General features: G+C 57.5%; 3 protein-coding genes across 7 annotated transcripts; all 3 read right to left on the minus strand.

Annotated features, from left to right (window-relative positions):
• Nucleotides 1-10,924: 10,924 nt before the first annotated feature.
• RIN1 (Ras and Rab interactor 1) lies at nucleotides 10,925-15,386 on the minus strand. Its single transcript, XM_017857342.1, has 10 exons — nucleotides 15,173-15,386; nucleotides 14,834-15,014; nucleotides 14,617-14,731; nucleotides 14,465-14,537; nucleotides 14,262-14,353; nucleotides 13,369-14,106; nucleotides 12,771-13,076; nucleotides 12,379-12,510; nucleotides 12,111-12,262; nucleotides 10,925-11,612 (listed from the first exon to the last, which is right to left on the minus strand). The coding sequence occupies exons 1-10, from the start codon at nucleotides 15,256-15,258 to the stop codon at nucleotides 11,136-11,138; spliced, it is 2,352 nt and encodes a 783-aa protein (XP_017712831.1). The 5' UTR covers nucleotides 15,259-15,386; the 3' UTR covers nucleotides 10,925-11,135.
• An 804-nt stretch (nucleotides 15,387-16,190) lies between these two features.
• BRMS1 (BRMS1 transcriptional repressor and anoikis regulator) lies at nucleotides 16,191-24,401 on the minus strand. 5 transcript variants are annotated; one of them, XM_017857304.1, is made up of 10 exons: nucleotides 24,241-24,398; nucleotides 21,368-21,513; nucleotides 20,388-20,478; nucleotides 20,061-20,188; nucleotides 19,822-19,901; nucleotides 19,629-19,725; nucleotides 18,977-19,069; nucleotides 17,580-17,644; nucleotides 17,105-17,144; nucleotides 16,191-16,746 (listed from the first exon to the last, which is right to left on the minus strand). In XM_017857304.1, the coding sequence occupies exons 2-10, from the start codon at nucleotides 21,504-21,506 to the stop codon at nucleotides 16,739-16,741; spliced, it is 741 nt and encodes a 246-aa protein (XP_017712793.1). In that variant the 5' UTR covers nucleotides 21,507-21,513; nucleotides 24,241-24,398; the 3' UTR covers nucleotides 16,191-16,738. The 5 variants fall into 5 exon arrangements, 3 of the variants coding, with proteins under 3 accessions (XP_017712793.1, XP_017712792.1, XP_017712794.1); XM_017857303.1 differs by lacking the exon at nucleotides 24,241-24,398 and adding an exon at nucleotides 23,865-24,208; XM_017857305.1 differs by lacking the exons at nucleotides 18,977-19,069; nucleotides 24,241-24,398 and adding an exon at nucleotides 23,865-24,212.
• Nucleotides 24,402-24,642: 241 nt separating this feature from the next.
• On the minus strand, nucleotides 24,643-26,925 carry B4GAT1 (beta-1,4-glucuronyltransferase 1). Its single transcript, XM_017857302.1, has 2 exons — nucleotides 25,753-26,925; nucleotides 24,643-25,503 (listed from the first exon to the last, which is right to left on the minus strand). Exons 1-2 carry the CDS (start codon nucleotides 26,806-26,808, stop codon nucleotides 25,312-25,314), a joined length of 1,248 nt encoding a protein of 415 aa, XP_017712791.1. The 5' UTR covers nucleotides 26,809-26,925; the 3' UTR covers nucleotides 24,643-25,311.
• Between the last annotated feature and the right edge of the window lies 1 nt (nucleotide 26,926).

The raw sequence follows: 26,926 nt of genomic DNA on the forward strand, positions 1-26,926 counted from the left end.
AAAAAAAAAAAAAAAAAAAAGAAAGAAAGAAAGAAAGAGAGAGAGAGAAAGAAAGAAAGAAGGAAAGAAAGAAAGAAAGAAAGAGAAAAGGAGAGGAGGGGTGGGGAGGGGAGGGAAGGGAAGGGAAGGGAAAGGAAGAGGGAGGGAGAGAGGGAGAGAGGGAGGGAGGGAAGAAGGAAGGAAGGAGAGAGAGAAAGAAAGGAAGGAAGGAAGAAAAAGAAATATATTTGTGGATTTGCTTATTGCTTATGGCCCAAATCTCCCCTAGCCAGAGTTTCTCGACCTTGGTGTTATTGATATTCAGGCCTGGATAATTACTTGTTGTAGGGCCTGCGTGGTGCATTGCAAGGTGTTTAGCAGTGTTCCTGGCTCCTATCTAGATGCCGGTGGCATCCCTCCAGTTGGACCATCCAAAATGTCTCCAGACATTGCCAAATGTCATATTCCCTGGGAGCAACATCACCCCCAGGGGAGAGCTTCCTCTCTTGGAGACTGTGAACTCCACGAGAGCAGGGTTGTTATTTGGTTCCCTACTCTATCCCCAAGCCTAGAAAACTCCTGACTCAGTCACAATGCCTCGTGGATGAACTTCAGAGAAGTGATGAACCTGGCTCAGGGAGACGCAATGGGGAGCTGGGATTCTTCCTGCAGCCAAAGCCCACTTGTCCCCAACACTCACTGGCCTTCCCCATGAAGTCAGACGACCTCTGGCAATCGGCAGGCCTTTTTGCAGATGGAGAAACTGAGGTACAGGGAGTTTCAAAGAGCATCAGTGGCAGGAATGGGACTAGAACCAAGGTCTCCTAATTCTTATTCCAGTTCTCTTTTTGCTGTAGCACCCTCAGGCATCATTTGAGCAGAGTCTGAGAGTTAGGCCTCAAGTCAAAAACCAAAGACACAGTGGCTCATGCCTGTAATCCCAGCACTTTGGGAGGCCAAGGTAGGCTGATCACAGGAGGCCAGGAGTTCGAGACCAGCCTGGCCAACATTGTGAAACCTTGTCTCTATTAAAAATACAAAAATTAGCCCAGTGTGTTGGTGGGTAACTGTGGTCCCAGCTACTCAGAAGGCTGAGGCACAAGAATCGCTTGAACCCGGGAGGCGGAGGCTGCAGTGAGCTGAGATCACACCAGTGCACTCCAGCCTGGGTGACAGACTGTCTCAAAAAAACAAAAACAAGATGGGAGGAAAGTATACCAGGAAGAAGGCACAGCCTGGGCAAGACAACTGAGGTGGCAGAGCTCAAGATGGGTTTGGAGAATACAAAGTACTCCACTAGGCTGAAGTGAGGGACATCGTTAGGGACAGTAAGGAGTAGAGAAAAGGAGTAGGGGCCTATCTTGAAAGGTGTTGAAGTTGTCCCTAAAAGTCTGGGACTCCCTCCTGGAGGCCATGGGGAAAAGAGGCATGATGAGAGATCTCTGTGGCTTGTGTGTGGTGGGTGGAGGGGGCTTGGAGGCCGAGACCAGTTAGGAGGCTGTTGCAATAGTCTGGGAAAGGGGAAAAGGGGAGGGAGCTGGCTAGAGAGCCCAGCGACAGGGCGGGCCGGGCTGGGGGAGGCAGCCTCCGGAGGCTCCTTAGGGGCAGCCCTGAGCCTGGTCCAAGGGTGTGGTGAGCCCAGTCATGATTCGGGCAATGGCCAGTACTGGGGTGTCTAAGGGGATGGACGGCTGCAGGCTGTCTGACAAGTGGGTGGATGGGATCAGAGGTCAGGAGCCCAGCCTCTGTGGGGGTGAGGGGTTGGGGGGCAAGCAGGCAAAGCAGGAGAAGAAAGGTCAAAGGTCAAATTCCAGATGTCTTGGCTGGGCCTACTTGCAAGTGGAAGGAAGCCTGAGCCAGCATGAGGAATGGGGAAGGCAGGAGGGGGCACCTCTGGCCTCTGTGAGGCTAAGTGTCTGGTGGATTGGGAATGAGACTTGGAGAGGCATCTGGTTGCCCACTTTGGGACGGTGCCCAGCACTCAACAGCCTCCCCAAGGTTGTGTGAGGTAAGGTTGAGGCTGCCCAGGAACTGTTTTATCTAGTGAGGCTGGGGGATGTAGTGGGCATAGCATCAGGGATCTGGGTGTAAGGGGTTGGAGAGGGGTTGGTTGGGGTCTTATTCTTCCTGCTAGTCTTTGAGCCTAGCAGAGAGAAGATGCTAATTGATACAGTAAATGCTTGGAGAATGGGTGGGTGGATATATGGATAGATGGATGCATGGACGGATAGAGGCATGCATGAGTGGATGGATGGATGGACGGATGGATGCATGCATGCATGGATAATGAATGAGTGGGTGGCTGGCTGGGTGGATGCATGGATGTTGATGAATGGGTGGGTGTGTGGGTGGATGGATGTGTGGGTTGGTGAAGGTATGCAGGCATGAATGATGCATGGGTGTGTGGGTGGATGGATACACGAGTAGATGGGTAGATAGATGAATGCATGTATGCACAGATGCATGAGTGGGTAGAAGGATGCTTGGGCAGAAGTCCCATGTTCTAGGACACCCCCAATGGATGGATGGGTGGGTGGGTGGATGGATGGATGGATGGATGGATAGATGTATGCATGCATAGGGGGGTGTGTGGCTGGACAGATGCATGGGTGGGTGGATGAATGCATGGGTGGGTGGATGGGTAGGCACATGCATGCATGGATGATGCATTGGTGTGTGGTGGGTAGATGCATGAGTAGATGGGCAAATGGATGGATGCATGGGTGGGTAGGTGGATGCATGCATGCATGGATGGATGCATGGGTGGGTGGATGCATGGGTGGATAGATGGATGGATGCATGGGTGGGTGAGTGAATAGATGGATGGATGCATGGATGCATGGGTGGGTGGGAGGATGGTTACATGGAGAATAGGTGGATGGGTGGTTGGGTGGACAGGAGGCTAAATGGAAGGATGTACAAATGAGTAAGTGGATGGATGGATAGATGAGTAGGTGGGCAGGCGTGTGGATGAGAAGATTTTGAGATGCATGTTTGGATACAGGGCCGCAGGCAGAAGTGGGAGGTCCTGAGTCGTAACTAGCAGCCACCATGATGAATTACATGCTCAGAACAGCACTCTGCGGCTCTGCAGAAGTGCAGCCCGGGATGACAGGACAACTTAGGCTACCACTGGCAGGGATCAAGTGTGATGCTTCCCCTAGTACCACACAGCCTGTTTTCTGCTGGGTTCTGAGGCCAACATGTCTCCCTGGTTGAGGGTAGGGACAATGTACCTTCCCAACTCAGGAGGCCAGGCTCAGCTCACATTGGGGGTCAGGAAGCTGGGGGTCCCTGCTCTGATCATGACCCATATAAGGGGAACTCATCTGAAGAAGAGCATGAACACAGAAGCCCATGGCCTGAAAAGGAGCCTTGTCTTGCAGCTACTAGGACAGGCAAGAAGCAGATGGTGGATTTGGATGCCATGTGTGGGCCTGTGGGGGTGAGGGTGAGGGCGGCCTGAAGAGGGGCTGGCCCACAGAGGACCCAGTGGAACAGCCAGGGTGGGGTATCGAGTATGATTAGGGGACGCCCCCCAGGCAGGCGTCCTGGACGGCCTTGGCACGCCAGGCCGCTGAGCCAGCACATTGCTTTGTGTACAAATCACCTCCTTTTCTCCTTTTCTTCTGTTCCCATCCCCCACCTCCCTCCACGCCTAAATTCTTCCCAAACCACCCCAGCCTTCAGGCTGTCAGAAGGAAGAGTTGATGTGCGGCGGGTGGGAGGCCCCTGGTCTTGGATGGGCGCTGGGGGGTCCCTCCCACCCAAGACCAGGCACCTACCCCAGGCAGGAGTTTGGGAGGGAAGGGAGCGATTGCAGCCTCCTCCCCCTCCCCAACCTGTGTGCTTCTGGATGGGAGATCCCTGCAGGAAGGGGAGGCAGTGGTGCTGGGGACTGGACCAGGTGGGAGAAATAGGCTTGGGGAAAGGGGGCCCAGGAAAAGTGTGGTCCAGACCAGGTGAGGGTAAAGGATACTGCCAACCGAAAGGGGCTAAGGGTTGGGGGGTGTATTTACCATGGTGAGAGGCCGCGTTCGTGTTCCTGGGTGCTGCATGTATGCATGTGTGTGCGTGTGCATGCATGTGCTTGCAAATGCCTGGGACTGCTGTGAATGCGCAGCTGGGTGATGTGCGGGTGTCCCTGCAAGTCCACACCTGTGCCCACAGCTGTGAGGGAGCAGCATATGGCTGCCCCCAGATTGTCCAACCTGGGCCCAACTGGGACCCCAGTTCCCTCTTCTGCCAGAAGCCTGACTTGAACATCTGGCCACATCTGCCCACAAGAAAGGGAGTCCCAGAGCACGTGTCAGAGCTAGAAGGGCCCAGGCCTCCCGCCCCAGTGTAGGAACAGTCCTTCTCAGGGTCACAGTTTCCTCACCTGTGCAAGGGGTGCCTGTGGAGTGGACACTGTGGTCCCCATGGTGTCTGCCAGAGGCCTACCACTCAGGGCAACCAACTCGTCCAGGTTTGCTGAGCACTTTCTTTGTTTCAGCACTGAAAGTCCCGTGTCCTAGGACACCCCAGTGCCCCGCCAATCCCAGGAAATCCAGATGGCTGGTCCCACTTGCCAGTGATGCTTCTCTTTCTACTACATCCTTCCCCCTGCTACCCCTGTCCCTGCCTCCCCCCACCCCATCTCTGGAACCTTCTCTGAAGGTTCTTACTTTCCCTTTTGCTTCCTGTCCTGTGCCCTCTTCCTCCTGCCCCTTACTGTCCCCAGGGTCTCACTCTGTTTCTCTCTGGCTGCAGGGTCTCTTTCTCTCTGCTCCCCTCTCTTCCCTCTCTGTCTCCGGAGTCTCTGTCTCCTCTCCTGCCCAAAGGATCGTCCCCTGGTTGGTTTCTAGGGTCTATCTCTCCATTCTCTGCTCACTTTTGTCTCCCCTCTCCATCTCCGGTGTCTCCCTGTCTCTGTCTCAGGGTCTCGCCACCTTCCCTGGGTGGTCCAGACCTCCCTCTTGTCTCCTGGCACCACACCCCCATGGGGCTGGCTGGGGTGGAAGCCAGGTCTGGGGGCTGTGACCAGGCCGGGAAGGGAAACCCAAGCAGACATGATATTTATGTTAGGACTTCAAAGTGGGGCAGAGGCCGCAGTGGGGGTGGAGGGGTGGAGGGTGGAGGGTGGAGGGAGGGAGGTGCTAGCAAAAGCCAGACTAAGGTCAGCGCCGTCCCCTCCCAGCTGAGGGTCTCCTTGGTGACACACACCAGCCCGTGGGACCCTGAGACTCGGAGTAGGGACAGAATGCACTATTTTCGTGCAGAGTTCCAAGAAAGGCACTTCCTGCACCCCCGCCCTGCCCCCAGCCCCATCCTTTCTTCCTGTCACCCTGCAGCTGGGTCTGGGCGCTGTGGGCCCCACCTCCTCTGAACATCAGCCTGGCCTGGGAGATGGGGGGTCTGGAGGTGGCAGGAGCAGAGGGCTCGATCTCAGCAGGAAAACATCCCTGGCGTGGGGACAGCCTGCGCGTTCCTGGCTCTCTGGCAGAGGCCTCGCCTGGCAGGGCTGTGCGAGGCTGTAGCCCGGTCGGCCCCGACCCAGCCAGGCAGACCCAGCCCTTTGGGGCCTCTGAGCCGTGAGCCTGAGGACCTGAGGGGCCAAAATGGGCCAAGAGGGTCACCCCACCCCTGCCCCCGCCCTTGGCCTAACCCCTGCTAAAGACACCCAGCTGCTGGGACCTGGAAGGCGTGGGGTCAGGGGCCCTGGCCCTGGGTGGGGCGGGTGGGAAGGGCCAATTGTCTCATCCTGCGTCTCAGCTGAGCCCGGAGCCCCTCCCAGGGGCTGCACCCAACAGGCACCCTTCAGGCTGAGCCACCCCTCAGGAAGCCCTCTGCCCCCTGATTCAAGGCTCGCTCTGGACCCAGGACCCTCTGGTCCAAAGTCCACTCAGGCCCCAAATGCCCAAGCCCCTGGGCCAGTGTCTCCTCCAGGGTCCTCCCTAGGCTCTTCCTGTGAATCACTCAGGCTGGAATCTGATGAGCTCAGGCCTCCCCGCCCAGCACTGCCTGTTCTGCCTCCTGCCTGTAGTGGGGTCACCACTCCCCTCATGGGGGTCTTCTCAGCAACCCACATCTCCCACCAGGGTCCAGCACGGGCTGGGGCGGGTGAGTGGTGGTTGAGCAGGCCAGGGCTGGAGTGAGGTGACTCAGGAGAGAGCTTGGACTGCTTCTGTGTGCTCCAAAGTATAAAAGGTCTGTGTGTGTCTCTGTGTGTGTGTGTCTGTGTGTCTTTGTGAGTGTGTCTCTGTGTGTGTTTGCACTTCCAATGCCTGGAGAGTGGGAAGGGGCAGCCGTGTGCTGCTGTGTCTTGGGAGAGTGTGCACCGTCGCGTCTGAGTGGGGGATGGAGTGTGCCAGTGGCAGTTCTGCACAGGTAGGTCTAGTGCATCATGGGGTCACCATGTGTCTCTGTGTCAGCCTGTCCCCATGTGTGTGTGTCTGGGAGTCACACTCTGAACCCAAGAACAAGGGTGCTGAAATATTTCAGTGTTTGCAGATTCAGGGATGTCTGAGGGGGTGGCTGGTCTGTGTCAGGGTGTGTCTGGGAGGAGGGGCGCCAGTGTGTCCCTGTGCCCCATCCCGCAGGAGTGAATGGCTGACAGTGTCAGGGTGTGCCTGTTAATTCTGGGGGTGCCCCAGGGTTGTTGCACATGCCCATGGCTGGCAGGGTATGCACACTGTGTGGGAATGTGGGTCAGACAGTGTCACTGTGTGTTAATTGTGGGTGTGAACATGGGTTGCAAGGCCATGGCAGGGTGCTAGATGCTCTGTGTTGAAGGTGTGGCAGGGTGGGGTGGGTCTCAATGACTGCCTTCTGCTACACCCCTTTCAGGCCACCCAGTAGGCCCCTGGTTCCTGGATCACCATGGCCCACAGAACCAGGGATATGCAGCCCTTCCCTCACCCCCTATTCGCAAGGTCCCAGGGACCCACTGCCGTGCGCTTTCCTCCTAGCACCAGGCCAGCAGCACTGAGTCCCCTGGGTCCTCTGGATGGCCTTCTCAGCGGAGGGGACCCTGCACGTGGCCAGGAATGAGGTGCATTCTGCCCCCTGGTGGCAGCGATGAAGGATGCGCCGCCCTGCACCCCAGGAAAGCGGAGGGACGGTTTAGGCTGCGTCTTCCGGAATCAGTCATTCCACATAGACTCACAAGTGCCAATTCCGGCCCAGGCATTGTTCAAGGCCCTTGAGATTTAGCTGGGAACAAGGCGGCGTTGGCTCTGGCATTCTAGTGAGGGAGACAGACAATAAACTTGCATACAGAATCACCGTGACTTTAGGAGTGATGAGGGCAACATTTCCAAGTAAGGAAATGACCTGGCTGCTCATTAACAGATCCAAACGTCAGAGTTCCAGTATTGCCCTGCAGAGTGGACGCTGGGCCAGGCATGTCACCTCTTGGAGCCTTGGTTTCCTTTTCCATAGGGACAAAGGCTGGGGAAGGGGTGGCACGGAATCCCTAGGATACAGTGGACTTTCAGTTACCGTCCAGATCACACCATGCGAATGGAGAGATGTGACCTGTTTCCCTTTGGCTGGAGCTGGGGGCACTTGGCGCTTGGTCTATAACAGACACTTTTGTTGTTGTTGTTGTTGTTGTTTGATTTTTTGTTGGAGTCTTGCTCTGTCGGCCAGGCTGGAGTGCAGTGGCATGATCTCAGCTTACTGCAACCTCCACCTCCCAGGTTCAAGCGATTTTCCTGTTTCAGCCTCCCAAGTAGCTGGGACTACAGGCACAAGCCACCCTGCCCAGCTGATTTCTGTATTTTTAGTAGAGATGGGGTTTCACCATGTTGGCCAAGCTGGTCTTGAACTCCTGACCTCAGGTGATCTGCCTACCTTGGCCTCCCAGAGTGCTAGGATTACAGGCCTGAGCCACCTCACCCTGCCTATAACAGACATTTGATAAATGTGCTGAGTGGACAAATAAATCAGCCCTTCTGCTTTGAAGGACTGCAGAACCTGGTGTCTGAACCCTTTGCCCTGTAACAAGGCACTTTCCCTGAGCAAGTCTGAGTTTTCTCATCTGTAAAATGGGGCTAGTGAGACCGGTCTTACACTGGCCTATCATTGTCTGCCTTCCCTGGAGGCTCTGACCCAGGATCATGACCTTGCTGATGCTGCTGATTTGGCCTGGACCCCTGACCAATCAGTTTTTTTATTTTTTTATTTTTATGTTTTATTTATTTATTTATTTATTTTTTGAGACGGAGTCTCGCTCTGTCACCCAGGCTGGAGTGCAGTGGCCGGATCTCAGCTCACTGCAAGCTCCACCTCCTGGGTTTACGCCATTCTCCCACCTCAGCCTCCCGAGTAGCTGGGACTACAGGCGCCCGCCACCTCGCCCGGCTAGTTTTTTGTATTTTAGTAGAGACGGGGTTTCACCGTGTTAGCCAGGATGGTCTCGATCTCCTGACCTCGTGATCCGCCCGTCTCGGCCTCCCAAAGTGCTGGGATTACAGGCTTGAGCCACCGCGCCCGGCCTTTTTATGTTATTTTTTATTTATTTATTTTTTGAGACGGAGTCTTGCTCTGTTGCCCAGGGTGGAGTGCAGTGGTGTGATCTCGGGTCACTGCAAGCTCCACCTCCCAGGTTCAAGCAATTCTCTTGCCTCAGCCTCCCCAGTAGCTGGGCTACAGGGTAGCTGGGACTACAGGTGCGTGCCACCATGCCTGGCTAATTTTTGTGTTTTTAGTACAGATGGGTTTTCACCATGCTGGCCAGGCTGGTCTCGAACTCCTGACCTCAGATGATCCACCCGCCTCAGCCTCCCAAAGTGCTGGGATTACAGGAGTGACCCACCAGGCACAGCCCAGAGTTTCTTGAGAAGAAAAACCACAAGATCCAGGCAGCAGCAGCCCCCTGTGGTGCTCCATCACTGGGGAGGGCAGGGAGGGGGTCAGGTCATGCTGAGCCTGGCAAGGGTGGGAAGGGCTTGCAGAGGCCCCAGAGCCTCATTCCCATGAGACCAGCTGTACATCCGGCCCCTGGGATCCTCTGAGCACCCTCTACAAACATTCCACGTCCTTCCTCTGGGACTGAGCTTGACACATCCTGTGTTTGATTCCCAGAACCCAGCCCTCCCTTACATTCCCCAGGTTTCTGCCTCACTGTCCCTCACTCCTAGTTATCAAACTCCAATCCGTGAACAATATTTATTGAGCGCCTGTGGCATTTGTGCTCAGCATTGGACTGTGCGAGGCACTAGGGGTGAGTGGTGAAACAGGGAGGGAGGACAGAAGAGCTAACGGGACACTTCCTATCAGTGAGAAGCTTGGGAGGGCATGGAAGTGGGAAGAGAAGAGCTGCCGGTGGCCTAGTGACAAATTTGGGAGCCCTGCAACTGGGCTGTATCTGGACTGCTCATCTGAAAGCCAGTGACTGGCTGGGTGCGACAGCTCATGCCTGTAATCCCAGCACTTTGGGAGGCCAAGGTGGGTGGATCATCTAAGGTCAGGAGTTTGAGACCAGCCTGGCCAACATGGGGAAACCCCATCTCTACTAATAATACAAAAATTAGCCAGGTGTGGTGGTGCACATCTGTAGTCCCAGCTACTTGGGAGGCTGAGGCAGAAGAATCATTTGAACCGGGAGGCGGAGGTTGCTGTGAGCCAAGATCACACCACTGCACTCTAACCAGAGCGACAGAGCAAAACTCCATCACAAACAAACAAACAAACAAACAAAACCCAAAAAGCCAATGTCCACAATTTCTACCTCCCAGTTGTCATGTCTGACATGTGGGCTGACGTCTCTCTGCGCTCAGTGCCTGAGGAGAGAGCCTCTGGGGTCGTCCTCCACAGGGGGACAATTCCTTCCTTCCTGAGGATGGCCCACGAGAGGCTGGCCTTACCTAGACCCCAGAACCTAAGGGACCTGGGGGCCAGCAGCCTCGGTCCCTGTGCTGTCCCCAGGTTGCCTGACGCTGCCAGGGACCCCCTGTGCTGCTACAACCTTGGAGGCGCCCTCACCTCTGGGTGGTCACCCTCTCAGCAGCTTCCCTGGTCATGCACGCCCCCTCGTGGTTGGTCGTTGGCACTTTTCCTTGTTTGGATTTGCTACCTGCTCTGGGCTTCCTTGGGGGCTGCCCCGGCCTTTGTGGGTGACTTAGAATGGAGGGTGGAGTTGGAACCTGATGCCCTGGTTTGCGTGGGGGAGCCTGTAAGGACTTGCTGTATGACATCCTGGGAGTCACTTTCCTGAACCTCAGTGGGCCCAACAAGCCACAGCCAGGTAAAGCTTTTGTGATGGCCAAGAGTTTAGTGCAGAGAGCATGGTTTCTGAGCCCCCTCTCCATTCTGGAAGCTTATCTGCCAGCTGGTGTACCTCCCCAGAGATGCTGGAGGGCCTGGGAGGACTCCAAATCTTGGGGAGAGACTGTAACTTGGGTACTTTCTCCAGGGCCTGATTTCCGGGGGAATAACCTCCTTGAACTAGGCGTCAGCAGGTGGGAGCCCTGTCTGGCAGAGAGTGGACTCCAGGAGAGAGTTAGCAGCCCAGCTCTCTCCTTCCCTTTCTGCCGTGAGCTCTGCTTGTGCAAAATCACCCATTTTGATCACTGGAACACTTCTGGGAACCGAGCAGGGCAGCAATAGTGTCCCCACTTTACAGATGAGAGTACTGAGGCTTGCAGGTGCAGGTCCTTCGGGTGTCCAGGACAGGGGTGGACCCTGAGCCTTTGCTGTTGTTCTGTGGCCTTTCCAAATCCTCCTGACACCTAGGAGCCATTGGAACCTTTTAGGGTCTGGAAGTCTCAGCCTGGTAGGGGCTACTGGGGTGGAGCCCTGACTCAGTCACGCCCATGGGGGGAAGGGTAAAAGGAGCCGAGACCATTGCCCTCCCCATGTCAGAGGTTGGGCATCCATCAGATTCGCCCCCACTTGGCATACTCCCCATTGCAGGCTGGCTCACTCTCAGCTGAGGGAGAAGAACAAGAGGCAAGGGGCCTTGGGCACACAGTCTGGGGGTCCCCCGAGCCCCCTCATCTTTATTCCAGTTCCTCAGATGTGGCAGTTCCCTCAGCTTCCCTGGAGACAAGTATCAGACAAAGGTGGTGGCAGACACCGGACAGGGCCCTGGGTGGGGCTGCTGGCGCTAAAAGGACTTCTCAGCAGGCGCGACGTCTCCCGCCCCAAACGACTCTTCTGGCCACTTCAAGCTACTCCTCTGCTGCCCGGCTTCCCTCTGTCTCTGGCTCCCCTGGCTGAGCAGGGCCTTCACCCGCTCGACCCTGGCCCCCTTCAGCAGTTGTCTCAGACTCTTCCTGAGTGTCCCTGGGGCTGGCTTTGACCCCAGCGTCCTCATCTCCCTGGCACCCTTGCTCCTCCCCTCTGCTCCTTGCCTCTGACTGCCCTCTGCCCTCCTCTTCTGTCGCAGCCTCCTGGGTCTCAGGCCACTCTGCCCGGCGGTAGACAAGGTAGCCAGTGGTGGGCAGCCTGTGGGCCAGGGCTCCAGGGGGCAGGCGGTGGTAGCCCTGGTCCTTGTATAGGAAGAGGCCAAAAGTGTTGGGCTGCGTCACTCGGAACTTGGTGGCACAGAGCTGGTTCAGGGTGGCGATCGAGGCCTCTGGGGGCACGGCCAGGGTCTTGGAGGTGCAGCCACTGCTGGGATCCTGATAGGCTACTCGGAGGAGGTGCTATGCAGGAGGAGAAGCAAAAACAAGTACTCAGCCCTGACTGGCATGCATCTGGCTCCAAAGCTGAGGGACCAGTGTGGGCTATGCAGGGACAGGGTGGGGAGGTGGAAATTCAGTGGCAGAACCAAGTGGCAAAAGCTCTGTGAGCTCCAGGGGTCGGCTTGTGGGCCACAGCTGAAGGTGCAGGACAGCCCAGTGGGGAGATCACAAGCCTGAGACGCTTTGATAGTGCACACTTTGTGCTCCAAGCACTCGCCTGCATTAACTCATTTAATCTTCACCTCAACTCCAGGAGGTAGGTCCTATTACTACATTGTACTGATGAGAAAACTGAGGCACAAAGTCGTTAAGTAACTTGCCCAAGTCCCTACAACCCAGTGGCAGAGCCGGGATTAGAACCTAGGATCTGGCTACAGAGTCTGGACTCCTCACCAAGGACAGGAAAGTGAAAGGCGGGGACGGTGTCTGGCTCTGAGGACACAGTGGAGGGCCTGTTACCTGGAAGCAGTGGGTGGCAGGCAGGCGGCGCTGCTCCCAGAGGCTGAGGGAGCGCCGTAGCTCCTGCGAGGGACTCAGTGGGAGGGTGTGGGTGTGACCCAGGCCACTCAGCAGGGCCAGGCTGGCAGACAGGCTGGTCAGGTAGTAGCCACCTGGGACACAGGGCAGAAGAACATGGCTCAGGCTGGGTGTGGGGCACCCATCCCCTCTCCCCTTCCCTGCTTATTCAGGGCCCACCCAGGCAGGGAAGTGGGTGGGGGTCCCTCACCCTCTCCGGTGAGCAGGCTGGGCTCCAGCAGCTCTGACATGTACTCGGCCTCCAGCAGCAGCTCAGGAAGGTCACAGTGGGCCAAGACGAGGCTCAGCAGAGGCAGGAACTCGTCGGCACCCGCGTCCTCCCCTGTGGGGACATGGTGAGAGGAATAAGCTTCAGGTGCAGTCCTTGCTTTAGGCAGTGACCCCTCCCCATGGCCTAGGAACCATGGCGGGGCTTCGGAGAGGACACACTGCTCTCTAGGCCTCAGTTTCTCGATCTGCAAGATGGGAGGGTGGGCTCATTCTCTCCCGCAGGGCCATTCCAGGGTCCTGGGGACCTGCCGCTGGGAGTCCCGCCTCCGACTCAGAGGGGCAGGGCAGGGTGAGGTGGTGGCAGAGACATACCCTCCTGGGTCCTCAGGGCCATGTAGAGCAGCTTGCAGGCCTGCAGGAGCCGCTTGACCTGGGCGCTGGGTGAGTAGGTGCGGAGCAGCTGCAGCAGCTTCTGGCGCACCTGCTCCATCTCTACTGGGGAGGGCAGGCTCAGGTGGGACCCAAAGGCTCCGGGACCTTGGGCCCGGGCCAGGCGGAGGCCCTCAGCTAGGCGGCCCAGGGAGCCATCTGCGGCAAGCCGGCGCCGCGCGCGGGCTGCCAGGATGGGCCGGAGAGGCTTGAGCACAGAGCGATGCAATGACTTCTCCAGGACATGTTCTGCCGGAGGAGGGGCAGGGAGGGGTCAGGGGAAGACCGGGGAGATGGGGGGCAGAGGCCAGGGGAGAAGGGAGCAGGGGTAGAATCGGGGAGGAGAGGCAAGGAAAGCAGGAGGAGGTAGCCTGGGTGAGACAGAAGAGTTTGGGGAGAGAGGGGATGGAACTCTCTCGAACAGTGGTAAGATAGGGTGGGTTTGTAAAGCAGCAGAACAGAATCAGACAGGCTGGCGCTGTGGAGGGGAGCAGAGGGTCGGATGGGGCAGTGCTGGAGCTATGGAGAGACAGAGCCTCACCCAGCCTTTTAGGCGGCAGCAGCTTCTCAGGGCCCAGCTCCACGCTCAGCATGGCCCGGGCCCGGCTCAGCGCCTGACGGATGCCCTGCAGCTCCTGGGGCTCAGGCCTGGCCCGCACCTGGGTCAGTAGGTCCTGCACCAGCTGGCCTGCGGCTGTGTGTCGGTCCTGCATCAGTGCCGCTGCGGCCTGGCCCACCTGCCGCTCCGGCGCCAGTAGGGAGCAGAAGGCGGCACTCATGGACCGAAGCAGAGGCCGCCGGCGGCCCAGGTGGGGTGAGGTCGCTGGGCTCCCCCGGGACCCTGGTGCCCCCTCCTCCTCGGAGCTGCTGGGGGAGCCGCAGTCCACCTCCTGGAGGGAGGGCATAGGCGGAAGGCTAGGGTCACCGCCTGCTGGCACGCGGTACCCCACTGAACTCTCCCTCCGCAGCAGTTGGCAAGGGGGCAGCCGCTCTGTCTGGCTGGGGACTGCCCCTGGCAGCACAGGGACGGGGGGAGGCGGCACGGCGGGTGGAGACAGGGGGCTGGAAGTCTCTGTGGACACGCGCACTTTGAAGCTTCTCTTGAATTTCTCCCGCTTGGTGGGCCCCAGGTCCCCTGGGAACAGGGGGTTGAAGAAGCACAAGGCGGCTCCGGTGCCCTGGTCCAGCTCTTGAGGGGACCGGGCCTTCAGCTGGGGCAACACTGGGCCTCCAGCCGGGCCCCGCTGAGCCTTGATGTTGAGGGAGGAGCTCCAGAACTCTAGGGAACAAGAAACCAACTGGGGCCTCCAGGATTGGTTAGGGGAAGTTTCCCAACCAAGGAAAGGCATGGGCTTCGGGCAGTGTGCTGCGAGCCTTCCCTTCCTCTCAGCCTCAGCTTTTTCATCTGTGCAATGGGTGGCAAGGAGCTCTTACCAATGCCCAGATGGGAGATGGCCTCCAGCTCTTTGTGGGTGGCTGCACGGTGGATGGCTCTGGGGAGCTGCAGCGGGAGGAGAAGGATGTCCCTGAGGCCAGAGAGGGGAGCAGAAGGGAGTGAGGGCCGAAGGGGGTGGGGAGGATGGGCTGTCCCAAGGAGCAGGGCCCGTGGACACCAGGCACCCTGAAGGCAGACTCACCGGGTGTGGCAGTAGGCACAGATGAGCTGGACTAGGTCTGGGAACATGAGCTCCGAGCCCTCCAAGGAGACGCCTAAGAGAGGAGGGAAGTGAGGTGCTTCTCTGGGGAACCTCCCTGCTTCCAGCCCCTTCCCGCCAGGCCAGCCCCTCACCGCCAGGGCTCTCCAGGATGTAGTGGCTGGAGACGAAGGAGGGGCCGCTGGCTTCGGGCAGTCGCATGCACAGGGCCTGGCACTGTCGGGTGTTAGATTTCCGCACGAGGAACGTCTGCAAGTGGATAGAGCTCAGGCAGCTCAGGACCTTGGCGTCCCACCCTTCTCCCTCCCACCCCTGGCTGGCCAGTCCCTGGAGGTCGGGGGCAAGACTCACCCCCGGGGGCTCAGTCCTCAGCACGTGCAGTGCCGCCGCTGCGTTGGCTTGCAGCTGCAGCCACACAGGCCGGGTGAGCAGCAGGCGCTCCCGCAGGCTCACAATGCGCCCCGGCCGCTGTGGTCCGCCTGCCTGCCCGCCGCTGGCATTGGGCACGTCATACAGTGGGTCCTGGGCTGGCCTGGGGGCGGGCACCCAGATCTGAGCAGGGAGCCAGGGGCTGGGACCCTTGCTCTCCTCTTCCCCCCTCCCGGGTTTCCCACCTTCTCTGTCCCCGGATAGGCCCTCTTCTCGCAGCCCCTCCCTGCCCCACCTGGCTGCCCTGCCAACTTCACTAACTTTTCTGTCTCCAGGTGCCCAGGAGTGAAGCTGGATGGGCTGGGGGCTCCAGGAGGGCCCATGCCTGACTTTCCAGGGCTTTCCATGGCTGGGAGCTCCTTCGGCTTCAGGAAGAGAATCCAACCCCAAGGCAAGGCACGCACATACCCAGTGAGTAACACTTCCTGAGGGCGGTCCGCCTGTCACACCCGCCTGTTAACTCTTGTGTGTCCACCCCGCCGGGCCAGTGCCTGCCTCCTCTGTTCTGGACCCTGCTTCGGGGGTCAGGGATCCCCTCCATGCTAGCCTTGCCCTGAGGGCCCCGGCTGGGGGGTGCCACCTTCACACAGGGCCTCCTGCAGCCTCGCCAGCTCTTCAAATTGCACAGGTGGGCGGGAAGTGGTTAAACGGCCCGACTCAGTCCCCGCAGGCCCCAGCCACACTCTGGGGGCACCTCTGGGTCTGTGGTCAGTTGCTCATCTGCCCCTGGCCTCAGGTCAGCCTTGTGGGAGAGCACCCTCTACTGTCCAGAGATGACTCATTCCTGAACATGGGTTTTAGGATTTTAGGTTGCCATGGAGAAAATATGCCACATCTCCATGGAAACCAACCTATTTGCTTAACTGAGGTTCTGGGGGTGGTTCTGACACTCAGCACTAACCAGGGGGAGTCTGGCTGTGAGGTCGTTAGCACATGGCGCTGCTGCCGGCTGCCTCCTACGCACGCAGGCTCTGCCAGCCTGCCTTGCCAATCTGCCAGGCAACTGGGACAGGTGCAGACATGACCCAGGCTCCAAGCACACGCACCCATCCTCCCCACCCGAGGCACTCCGTTGGCACCATATGTTCTCTGCCCAGTGCCGGGCAGCCCAGCGCCCACCTCCCCCTCCCCAGTCTGGCCCCACGCACAGTGCTCCAGCCTCTGCTGGGTAGTGCGAGGAGTGGCAATCTGCAGGTACCCCAGAAGTCAGCCTGGTTCAGGTGCTCCCCCCAGAATCCCTGATTCTCTTGCAACGTAAATCACACATACACAGGGCACGCCAGAATCCCAGGAAAGGTTTTAATTCTAGTCCTTGAAATCTGAGAGGCAGACACCAAGAACTGCCCTGAGAAAACGTGGGGGGCCTGGCATCTTGCCTCCAGCTCCAGCCAGGGTGGACAGCCCCCCTAGATATCACGTCTGACTCAGAGTTCCTGCACAGTGGGGCCTGGCTACCTGGCCCTGAGGCCGGAGAGCCTGCATTCAAGGTCAGCAAGAGGATGTGGCTTTGACTTCGGCTGTCTTCTCTGTCAGGGGAGCCTCAAGAGGCGGATCTTCAGGAGCGGGAGGTGGCAGGCGGCTCAGGGATGGAGACAGCAGCCTTGCCTGGCCAGGTCGGCTCCACAGCCACAGCTGTGCAGGCCTCGAGGAGGGCAGAGGAGGAGTCCAGGCCAGTGCCAGCAGAGTGGGAGGGCCCAGCAGCACCACAGGAGCCTGGCTGGGCAGACCCTGAGGGGCCTGTGGGTCTGCCTGTCTGCAGCAGGAAGATGAGAATCCTGGGTGCGGTGCCAGCTGCTCTGAGGGTCCCCCTGGCTCTGAACAGCAGGGTCACGGTCCTGTGCGTATGTGGGAAGGAGAAAACTGTCACCAGTGAGGAAGCTGAAAGGAGGGGGTCAGCCACTTACTGAGGGGAGTGACTTTGGGCTGGCCCAGGACAGGCCTCCTGGGCAGCTCCATGGCCCTCCCTGACCCCTCCTGAGTGGGAGCTCCATCAACCCAGGCTTCCTCAGCCCCATCCTGGTTCCTGCTCCTCAAATTCCCACAAGCCCCTCAAATCTAGACCATCCTAACTTTCTGGGGCCACTGATTCTGACACAGCCCCAGCCTCTCTCTGGGCTCCTTCCTGGAGGCTGAGCTGAGGGAAGGTGATGGCAAGGTGGGCAGGGGAGGCTGCACAACAGCCATGGTTCTTACCGTCCGATTTTCTCTTCTGGGGGGACACAGCTGCCCTAGCCTGGGTGGATGAGAAGAAAAGCCCCCCTGAGAGCCCACCTACAGCTTGGCAATCCCTGCCCCACCCCCCACCTCTGTGGCGTGTGGGCTGCTGCCTTAGTGCTATGCCCCCAGGGCTGGGAACATAGGTCCCCCCAAGCCAGAGCTCCCATGCTCCTGACCGCTGGCCAGCTCAGCCGCTCTCCCGCCTCCCCGCCCCCCTCCCACCCCATCAAAACCTGCCCTGGAACAGGAAGGGGCTGACACAGACTAGAAATCCCTTCTCCCAGGGCCGCCTTGAGCAAGAGGACTTGTGAGCCAACTGCGATCCAGGGACCCTGGGCTGAAGATGGGGAGCCTTGGTGAGCAGAGAACTCCCAGGCCTGCAGACGGCAGAGCTGCTGCCAGGGTGGGGGCCCTGAGGTGGGGCAGGGCGCATGGGCAGCGGTGGTCCCACCTTTTTGATGGCTGTCCAGTCCTCCAGGATGTCGATCTCTTGAAGCATGTACACGATGTATGGGCCTGTGGTGGGGGTCAAGGAAGCCCAGTGGAGGCGGCAGGTGACGAGGGCAGGGCCACCCACCTGACATTCAGGAGTGGGGGTACAGCAGACACCATGAAGTGGGAGCTGAGGATCTGGGTCCGAGCTCGGGTTCCACCTCCTACCTCTTCGACCCCCAGTTCCAGGGTCCTCCTGGAACCAAGTCCATGGAGGACACCAAGTGTTGTTCACCATCCCTTGCTCATCCTCACCTCATCTTGAGGTCAGCTGGCTGAGGCCCATCCCATCTCACCCTGCAGCACTGGCCATGACCTGGCCCCTTCCCTGATCCAAAGACAGACGCAGGGCTTCTCCCTTCAGAGACAACTCCCCTTCCCCACAGTGCTCCCTACCTGATGTCTCCATGCCTTCACCTCCCATTTGCTCAAGTCACCGCCTTCCAGATTCTTCCCTCCCTGCCTGGGCCTGCTCTCCAGCACCAAGTAGCCATAATGACTAAGGCTGGCTGCTGCAGGAATGCCCTCAGGGGCGCAGGAGGACTCAGCTCTGCCAGGACAGATGAAAGCACAGCAGGCCCTGGACTAAGCTTAAGCTAACCCTGCCTAGGGAGGGGCGGAGGCAGCTGGTGCCCTCTGGGATGTGGGCACCCTACGGTAGGGCACCAGAGCACACAGGAGAGTGAAGCCATAGGCACTGGGGTAAGACCGGAGAGGCCTCACAGAGGAGGTAACGTTTGAGATGAGCCCTGGACAGTCGGGACAGGCAGGACTTCCAAGAGGGTGGGATATGAGCAAAGGCTCCCCAGGGAAAGCTGGGGACCCGCTCAGACAACCCCAGGAGATGGAAAGGCCTCAAAGGCCAAACCTCACTCAGGCTCGAGTGCAGTGGCACATCATGGCTCGCTGCAGCCTTGATCTCTCAGGCTCAAGCAATTCTCTTGCCTCAGCGTTCAGAGTAGCTGGGACTATAGGTGCACACCGCCACGCCTGGCTAATTTTTGCTATTTTTTCTAGAGACGGGTTTCACCATGTTGCCCAAGGTGGTCTCGAAATGAACTCCTGGGCTCAAGCAATCTACCTGCCTTGGCCTCCCAAAGTGCTGGGACTATAGATGTGAGCCACTGAGCTTAGCCCGTTTCTATTTTCCTAGGGTCCACATAGCCCAGAGAGACCCAGGACCATGTAAGAAATTGCTGACAGCTGGATTTGCCTGGACATGGTCACATGACACCAAGCAACCACAAGTGCATCTAGTGCGACTGTCCTCAATGTCCCCTCCAAACCCCTCCCCCACGTCTGGAGGTGACCCTAACATCCTGCCAACCTTTTAGGCCACCTTGGGTGAAAGGATACCAGAAACCAGAGGTGCCTTCTTCCTCTTGCTGGGCGGCAGGGAGTCCCAAGACCTGGAGCTGCCTCTGGCGTGCAGTTTGTCGTCCCACCATTCTGCCCCCAGACCCAGAGTTAGAATTGGGGTGCTGGCCCACAAGACACTCCCTCTTCTGTAGCCTCTGCCCCCACCATGGGCCACCCTGGCCTCATATCCCCTGCCCCATCACAGCCCTGGGCTTGGGGTAGGAAGCCCCTTAGGGCTGTTCAGGTCCTGCCCACACAGCTGCACAGCCCTGGGAAGAGGCCGCTGCACTTGTGAGCCTCATCTCTTTAGTGGACAGTGGGATGATGACAATTCCTGCTACCCAGGACTCCACATGAACACAGGTACTATGAACATGGAGGGGACTAGAGCTATTGCATGGGACTGCATGTCACACTGATACCTGTTTTGGAAAGAGCAGGGGCAGAAGAGGGCAGGGAGACCCACTCTGCCTGAGCCCCCACTGTGTGCCAGGCCCTTTCCAGGCCTGGTTTCCTTCAGTCCTCACACTGACCCCAAGAGCCAGGTCCTCTGACTGTCCCCTTGACTTCAGGACATCTGAAGTCCAGAAAGGGGTGGGTGTTGACGGAGCCAAGCCCAGGGCCGGGGTGCCCGGGCTCTCGCGCTCACCGGAGCTGAGGTCCAGGCTCTGGCGGTCCTCCTCCAGCCTCTGGATCCGCTCCTGCAGCTCCCCCTGCAGCGTGTCATACAGCAGTAGCTTCTCACTCTGGAAGAGGGGGCAATAGCTCAGCAGGATGGATGGGGTGAGGTCACTTCAGGCCTTGTGCCCCGCCTTGTCCCCAGTGTACCCAATCAGACCCACCTCCAGGTGCTGTTTGGCTCCCTGCAGCTCACATTCGTACTTATTCCTGATCACATCCAGACAGAAGCCCTTGTAGATCCCTGCAGAGAAAGGGAGGAGGGGCCCTGCTTGGCTGGGGAGCCTGGTGTCCACACAGGAGGGCTGAAAGCAAAGGGTGAGGCCAGGGAGGAACGAGAGAGGAAGGGGACAGGGTGCCATGGGTTCTGGGAGGGGAAAAAGGCACAGAACCACCCACAGACCTGCCACCTGAATGCGAATCTTGAGGCTCTGCTGCAGCCCCCCAAGGGGCTCCGTGTATTCAGGGGCTCTCTCAGCCCCCACTTCCTCCAGCCGCAACCGCAGCTGACTCAGTCGTTCCCTGAACAACCTGGGTGGTAAAAAGGCAGCCGTGCACCCATTTGTTCACCTATCGCTCTTGGGCAAACACGTACCCAGCACCCATTCCACAGCAAGCCCTGTGTTAGGTGTGCACTTCCTGGGCACCAACCACGCCTGCCCAGTACCAGGCCCACCACCTCCTCATCCCAGCTCCTCACAGACCCAGCCCAAGGTGTCCCCACACTCACTTCTCCTTTAGCTCCGAGAACTGCTTCTCTAGGTCCAGCATCTCACTGACACACTCGCTGCGGCGCCGCTCATAGTCCTCATCATCCATCTCTGGGACAAGAGGCCAGTAAGGGCTAGCTCTGAGGAGGGGTGGTGGGTACCCACATGTGTGCATGTGCGTCCTTCCTGTGTGTGTGTGCATGAGTGCTTGTGTGTAGAGGCTGTGTGTGCATGCATGCTTGTGTGAAGGGGCTGTGTGTGTTTGCATGCGTGCTTGTGTGTAGGGGCTGTGTGTGCATGCATGCTTGTGTGAAGGGGCTGTGTGTGTTTGCATGTGTGCTTGTGTGTAGAGGCTGTGTGTGTGTGCCTGCTTGTGTGTAGGGGCTGTGTGTGTATGCATGTGTGCTTGTGTGTAGAGGCTGTGTGTGCACGCGTGCTCGTGTGTAGAGGCTGTGTGTGTGCATGCAATGTTGTGTGTAGGGGCTGTGTGTGTACATGTGTGCTTGGTGTAGAGGCTGTTGTGGCATGCGTTGCTCTGTGTATTAGAGGACTGTGTGTTTGTGTATGCGTGCTTGTGTGAAGGGCTGTGTGTGTGCATGTGTGCCTTGTGCTGGTAGAGGCTGTGTGTGATGTGCATGCGTGCTCATGTGTATGAGCGTGTGTGTGTGTATGCAGTGCTTGTGTGAGAGGGGCTGTGTGTGTGCATGTGGTGCTTGTGTGTAGGAGGCTGTGTGTGTGCGTGCTTGTGGTGTTAGAGGCTGTGTATGTGTGCGTTTGCGTGCTTGTGTTACGGGACTGTGTGTGCGTGTGCATGTGCTTGTGTGTAGGGGCTGTGTGTGCATGTGCATGCTTGTGTGTAGAGGCTGCGTGTGCGCGCTTGTGTGCAAGGGCTGTGTGTGAGTATACTTGTGTGTAGGGGCTCTATGTGCATGTATGTGCATGCTTGTGTGGGGGGGCTGTGTGTGTGTGTGTGTGTGTGTGTGTTTGTGTAGGGGCTCACCGGAGCTCTCCTCTTCTGACTCTGTCTGGCTGCCGCTCCGCTCCTCCTCACTCTCTTCCTCCTCTCCATTCATCTCAGTGGCGGAATCACCCTCTGCTTCCATCTCTCCTGTGTCTTTGCTTGGAGGCTGGACGGGCATCCGGACTCTGGGAGAAGGAATGGAGCTATCACTTACGGCTGCCCACAGCTCAGAGGGGGAAAGAGGCAGCAGGAAGCTGAACCCAACCCGATCCCAGATGGGGAAAGCCAGGGAAGTGACTGGCCTGGCCACACCTTGAGCACATACTGGGTGACAAGGGTGCAAATGGCCGTCTGCACCTCTCACAGAAGCCTGGGAGCTGTGGAAATGCTCCTGCTCTTGGATGTCACTGGTGATCCTAATCCTGGGAATATTGGCCAAGGCTGTGATCCACAGAAAGGAAAGGCCCAGGGGGCACTCTCCACTGCCTATGGACTGGACCTAAATTTCTTTTTGAGACGGAGTCTCACTCTGTTGCCAGGCTGGAGTGCAGTGGCACGATGTCGGCTCACTGCAACCTCTGCCTCCCGGGTTCAAGCAATTCTCTTGCCTCAGCCTCCCGAGTAGCTGGGACTACAGGCGCCCGCCACCACACCCGAACTGGACTTAAATTCCTAACTGGGGCTTTCAAGGTCTTTCCCAGACTGGACTTGACCTACCGGTCCAGCAACTTCATCCCACCATATAATGGCTAGTGCCTGCACTTCCACCTTCTGCCCTCTGCCTCAGCTGTTCCTTCTGCCTATAATGCCCTCGGCTTCTCTTCCAGATAACGCTACAATCTCCTTGTCTTTCATTGTGCTCTGGGTCAAATCCCATCTCCTTCTGCCTCCTCTTGGACCACAGGTCATCAGTTGGACCACAGGTCTCTTTTCTGTGTCTTCAGCTTCTCCCTCTTAGCAACCTCCTTCCCATGAAACTTTAGATGTGCCTGGGTATTTTCTAGCATTAACAAAACACAGAAACACAAAACCTCACCCATTCCACCTGACTGCTCCGTTTGCCACTTCACAGTTACGCTTTTCAAGGTCTCATGAACACTGGCTGTTCCTACTTTGACCTCCCAGTCGTTCAATGTCATCAATCTCAGCTGAAACTGATCCCGTAGCATTAACCAATGACTTCCTTGTGGCTAATGCCAATATTTTTCAGTGCTTATTTTAATTGTCTGCTCGGCAACAGTGAACACTGGTAAGCATTCCTTCTTTTACTGACTCATCTAACATGTATTGAACATCTAACATATACTAGGTACTGTCAGACGCTATGGTATGCAGGGGCCCCAACTGTGACTGTCTTTGACCTCACCGAGTTTACAAGTTCCTGGGAGAGAGGAGCAAAGGAGCACACTATAACCATGGTATGAGGAGAGTTAAGACCAGGGGCATAAGGGAGGAGTATATAACCAGGACCTGGAGCCCGATGCAGCAGGGAGGCTTCCAAAGATGGACCAGCTGGGTGAGCTGCACTTATTGAGGGAACATTCCAGGTAGAGTTAGTAGCAAAGACCCAGAAATAAGAGAAGGAAAGCAGCTGGGGGCACATGGATCTAAGTCTCAGTGAGAAATCTGAGCTGTAGAGATTTGGTCGTCAGCATACAGCAAGTTCTTCATGCCACAGGAGACGGTGCGACTAGCAAGGGAGAATGTGTGCAATCAGAAGACGCCCATAATGGAACTCCCAGGGTTACCAAAGCGGCAGATGAGGAGACCCCTACAAAGGAGGAGGCAAAACCCGAAGTCGTGGAGAAAGAGAATTTCAGAAGAAAGCCAAGTACTGCCAAGTAGTAATTGTACTGATAGTGCCAAGTACTGCCAAGAGATCACCTAAGAGGAAGAAAACAGTCCTCTCAGCAGATAATCTCTCAGCCCCCTGCAAGATTCTATTTTATTGTGTTCTTCCAACTTCTCTGGACACTGCTTGTAGTCCTTTAGAACACTGCAGACGGCACTCCCTCCAGGAAGCTTTGTATCTATTTGCCTATTCTCATGTCTGTTCCCCCAATCAGTCTATGAGCCTCACTAGGGCAGGGGCTGCACACGTACCTTATTTACCTAGCACAGTACTGGTTCACTTGATGACTGGAGGATTTGCAAATACAAATTTAACAACAACAACAAAATTTTGTGAGGCAGACATTAGCTTTTACTTTTCGGTAGTCCCAGGTCCCTGTGATGGTAGCAAACTTTCCTTGACACCAATTCAAGTTGTGTATAATAGGCCTGGCCTAGGTGAGCGTTTAGTCATACTCCTCAACAATTTCACTAATGATCTGCACCTGACTTGAAAAGCTCGGTTCTCTAAACCAGCTTCATCTTTCCCGTTATCAAGCCTCAATTCCCAACACTTGCAATGCCTCTTCACTGTTAGTATATTCACTTTGTAAGACGCAGCTTAAGTCTATCTCTTCCAGAAACCTTTCTCTCCTCCAGGTGGTTCTGATTGTAAGTGAGTTAAGTCACAGTCTTCCCATCTTACCCCGGGTGCAAAAAGCGGATAACCATTCCTGCTCTGAGTGTTGAGGAGCTCGCAGGTGGTAAGGGATGGAAAAGCACATTGTAAAACGCTGTACACAAGCAATTTAGCTTTTCAGAATGGCAGCTCCTCCGGGACACGCCCCTAGGGAAGGCAGACCCTCCCCATTCTCGCAGAGGTCAACCCAGCTTCTCCGCGGTGCTCAGGGGGCCTCCCGCTCGCTTCTAGATGCGCGGGAGCCGGCCGGAACATCGCTGGCTCGCCCGCCACGCCATCAGCCCAGTTAAATCTCTGCTTCGGCCTCGGAGGAGGAGATTGTGCCGGCCCTGCTCGACTAACCGGAGAGGCCGAACCAAAAGCCATGCATCGCGATACGCACCGCGGGGACTGGGGCCTCTGGCCTCAAGACCGAGATTCCCTGAGAGGTGCCCGTGGTTGCCGGTACCGGCAGCAGCGCCGGTCTCCCGTAGGCGCTGCGCGGCTCCCTTTTCTCCGGGAGGCAGAGCCTATCCGTGCTTCCGTGTGCGTCATCAGGAGGCGACCGTCGGGGGTGCTCACAATTGGACAGTTTGGTCTCGAGGCATGCTGGGATACCGCGGACCGGTCTCCATAGTAACTGGCCGACATTCGCGCAGGCCTTTGGCCTGCAGGAAAGGCCCTGCTGTTTCAGTGCTTTGCAGACGGCGCCCTTCGTCCGCGGCCACCTCCCCATGGCGTGCAAGGGGAGAAGCCGGCCCCGATCCCCCCCACCCCCAGCTCAGGAGAGTAACGGAACCAGCTGTGGGTGTGAACACGCATTTATTTACACATTGTCATCAGTAGGCACATACCCAGCCCAGCCTGTTGAAGGGACAGATCTCAGGCTGTCACCCATGGAGCCTGCAGAGTCTTCCCTCCTCTAGAGCCCTTGAGGGCGAAGGCCTGAGAGAACCAAGAATTTTAGGCTTCTGTTCAAGAGCTAAGAACTAAATTTTATGCCTTCATCTGATTTCTTTCCAAAAAGTCCATTTCATTAAGTACTCAGACTTCTTAGCTCCATCCCATTCATACTTTTTGCTCTCCTACTACCCACCCAAGATTGTTAATAATAACAATAATAATAATAATACTGCGATAATATTAATACTTCACATTTGTACGAAGCTTACAGAATGTTTTCACATATAACATCTCATCTGAGCCTCCCAACAGTTCCGTGAGGTAGGTATTCTCACCTCCCTTTTTACAGACAGGGTAACCGAGGCTCAGAGAGGTAACGGGATTTACTCAAGGCCACACAGCTAGTTAGTGGTAAAGCTAGGACTCGATCCCAGCACCCCATATTCAAGTCCAGTGTTTCAACACCACAGCTACCTCTGTAAAGTGGAGCGGCATTTTTTACCTCAGTCAGGCCTAAATGGTGGCCTGAGGAGCCCAGAGGCTGACTTCTCAGACTGGGGTAGGGAAGGGCTCAGCAGCGTCGGGGAGAGTTGGGGTACTTGGCCTTCAACTCCTGTTTGAACTGGCGATAAAGGATCTTATTGTGCTGATTTTCAGCCTCCTTTTGGGGATGGAACTTCAACGCTTCTTTGAAGCCCTTATGAACCAAGAAACCTTCGTTCAGGACCTCAAAATCAAACCCCGCCACATGCAGCTCGCAGGCCTGTAGGAGGAAAGACAGGTCAGCAAAGTTTGATGACATTGACAGGGCTGAGACTGACTTCTCTAAAGCCACAGTCCAGCGCCCTCACCCCTTCGGAAGTATCCTCGATCTTCCACACCATCCACCCACCTCCCGAACGGTGATCCCTCCTGCTTCATTGCCTCCTCTCCATCCAGGGCCACTCCTCATAACTCCCTGATCCCACCACCCCTCCTGCCCCATTACCCCTGCCCTCTGCCTTATGAGCACCTGGCTGATTCGGTTGAAGCCGTACTGCCGAAAGCGCTCGTCAAAGGTGGGCACCTTGCCTCCTGCCACGTAAAATGGCTCCCAGGGGTCCTGCCAAGGTACCACGTAGGCAGGCCGCAGCAAGCTCTCTTCCGGCAGGTTGACCCAGCGGGAATAGTTGGTGGGTGCCTGGCAGGGTGTGCACAACCCATAATAGAAGGGTCGCACCTCGCCAACCTGGTAGAGCTGCACCAGCTCGTTTTTGTTCATGGGCATACGGCGTGCTCGTCGGATCTCGAAGGCAGGCACCACCAGCGCGGTGCCTCCCCACTGGTTGCTCTGATCCAGCATTTCCCGCAGGCCTCTCCACAGCCCCTCGCTGGGCACCATGTCCACATCGATCACCAGGGCATAGTTGGCCCCCTCACGAGCCAGATTCCTCAGCAGGTTATTGGGGTAGGAGACATTGGTGCCCAACGCATAATTAATCCCGGGCTGGGCCACCCTGGCTAGCTTGTCAAAGACCTCCTGGCAAGACCGCAGCAGGGCAAACTCCCCCGGCTCCCGGGGGTCGGGCACGGCTGCCTCGTAACGAGAGGGGCACACGAGGTGCATGGCGACCCTGGCGCGCATGTCGGGGCAGTGGCTGCTCAGCGCGTAGGCCAGCACCGTGGCCAGCTGCGCCTCCTCCTTGGTGGCCGCGAACACCGACACGGACAGCGGGCCCTCCCAGCGCTCCAGCAGACCCGACAGGTGCAGCAGGTTGTCCACGCTGGCGTGCGTGGCCAGGATCACATCGTTGGGTTCCATGGTGGTCTTCAGCAGGCCCCTGTAGACGCGGTAATCGCCGCTGGCGTCCAGGACGCCTCCGGAGGCCAGCGCGGTGCGGAGTTGCGTCTTGACCTGGTCCACGGACCGTGGGGACGGGGGAAAGAACTCAAAATATTGGTCTTGCTCCTCCTGTCCGTGCAGTCCGGACAGCAGCGACAGGTAGAGCAGCTGCAGCATCGCCACCAGCATGAGCGCGGCCAGCAGCAGCTGGTAGAAGGCGCACCGGATGGCGTAGGACATCTGCATGGCTGTCGGGGCTCGGGGCGCGCAGCAAGGACCACCCGGCCACAGACTACACCAGCGGCCGCAAGCCCGGATTTACCGCAGCCTGCCGAGCGCAGCCGAGGCGAGCCGAGGCCAGCCA

The sequence above is a fragment of the Rhinopithecus bieti genome, unplaced genomic scaffold (assembly GCF_001698545.2).
Source record: "Rhinopithecus bieti isolate Rb0 unplaced genomic scaffold, ASM169854v2 scaffold_44159, whole genome shotgun sequence".
Classification (NCBI taxonomy): Eukaryota; Metazoa; Chordata; class Mammalia; order Primates; family Cercopithecidae; genus Rhinopithecus; species Rhinopithecus bieti.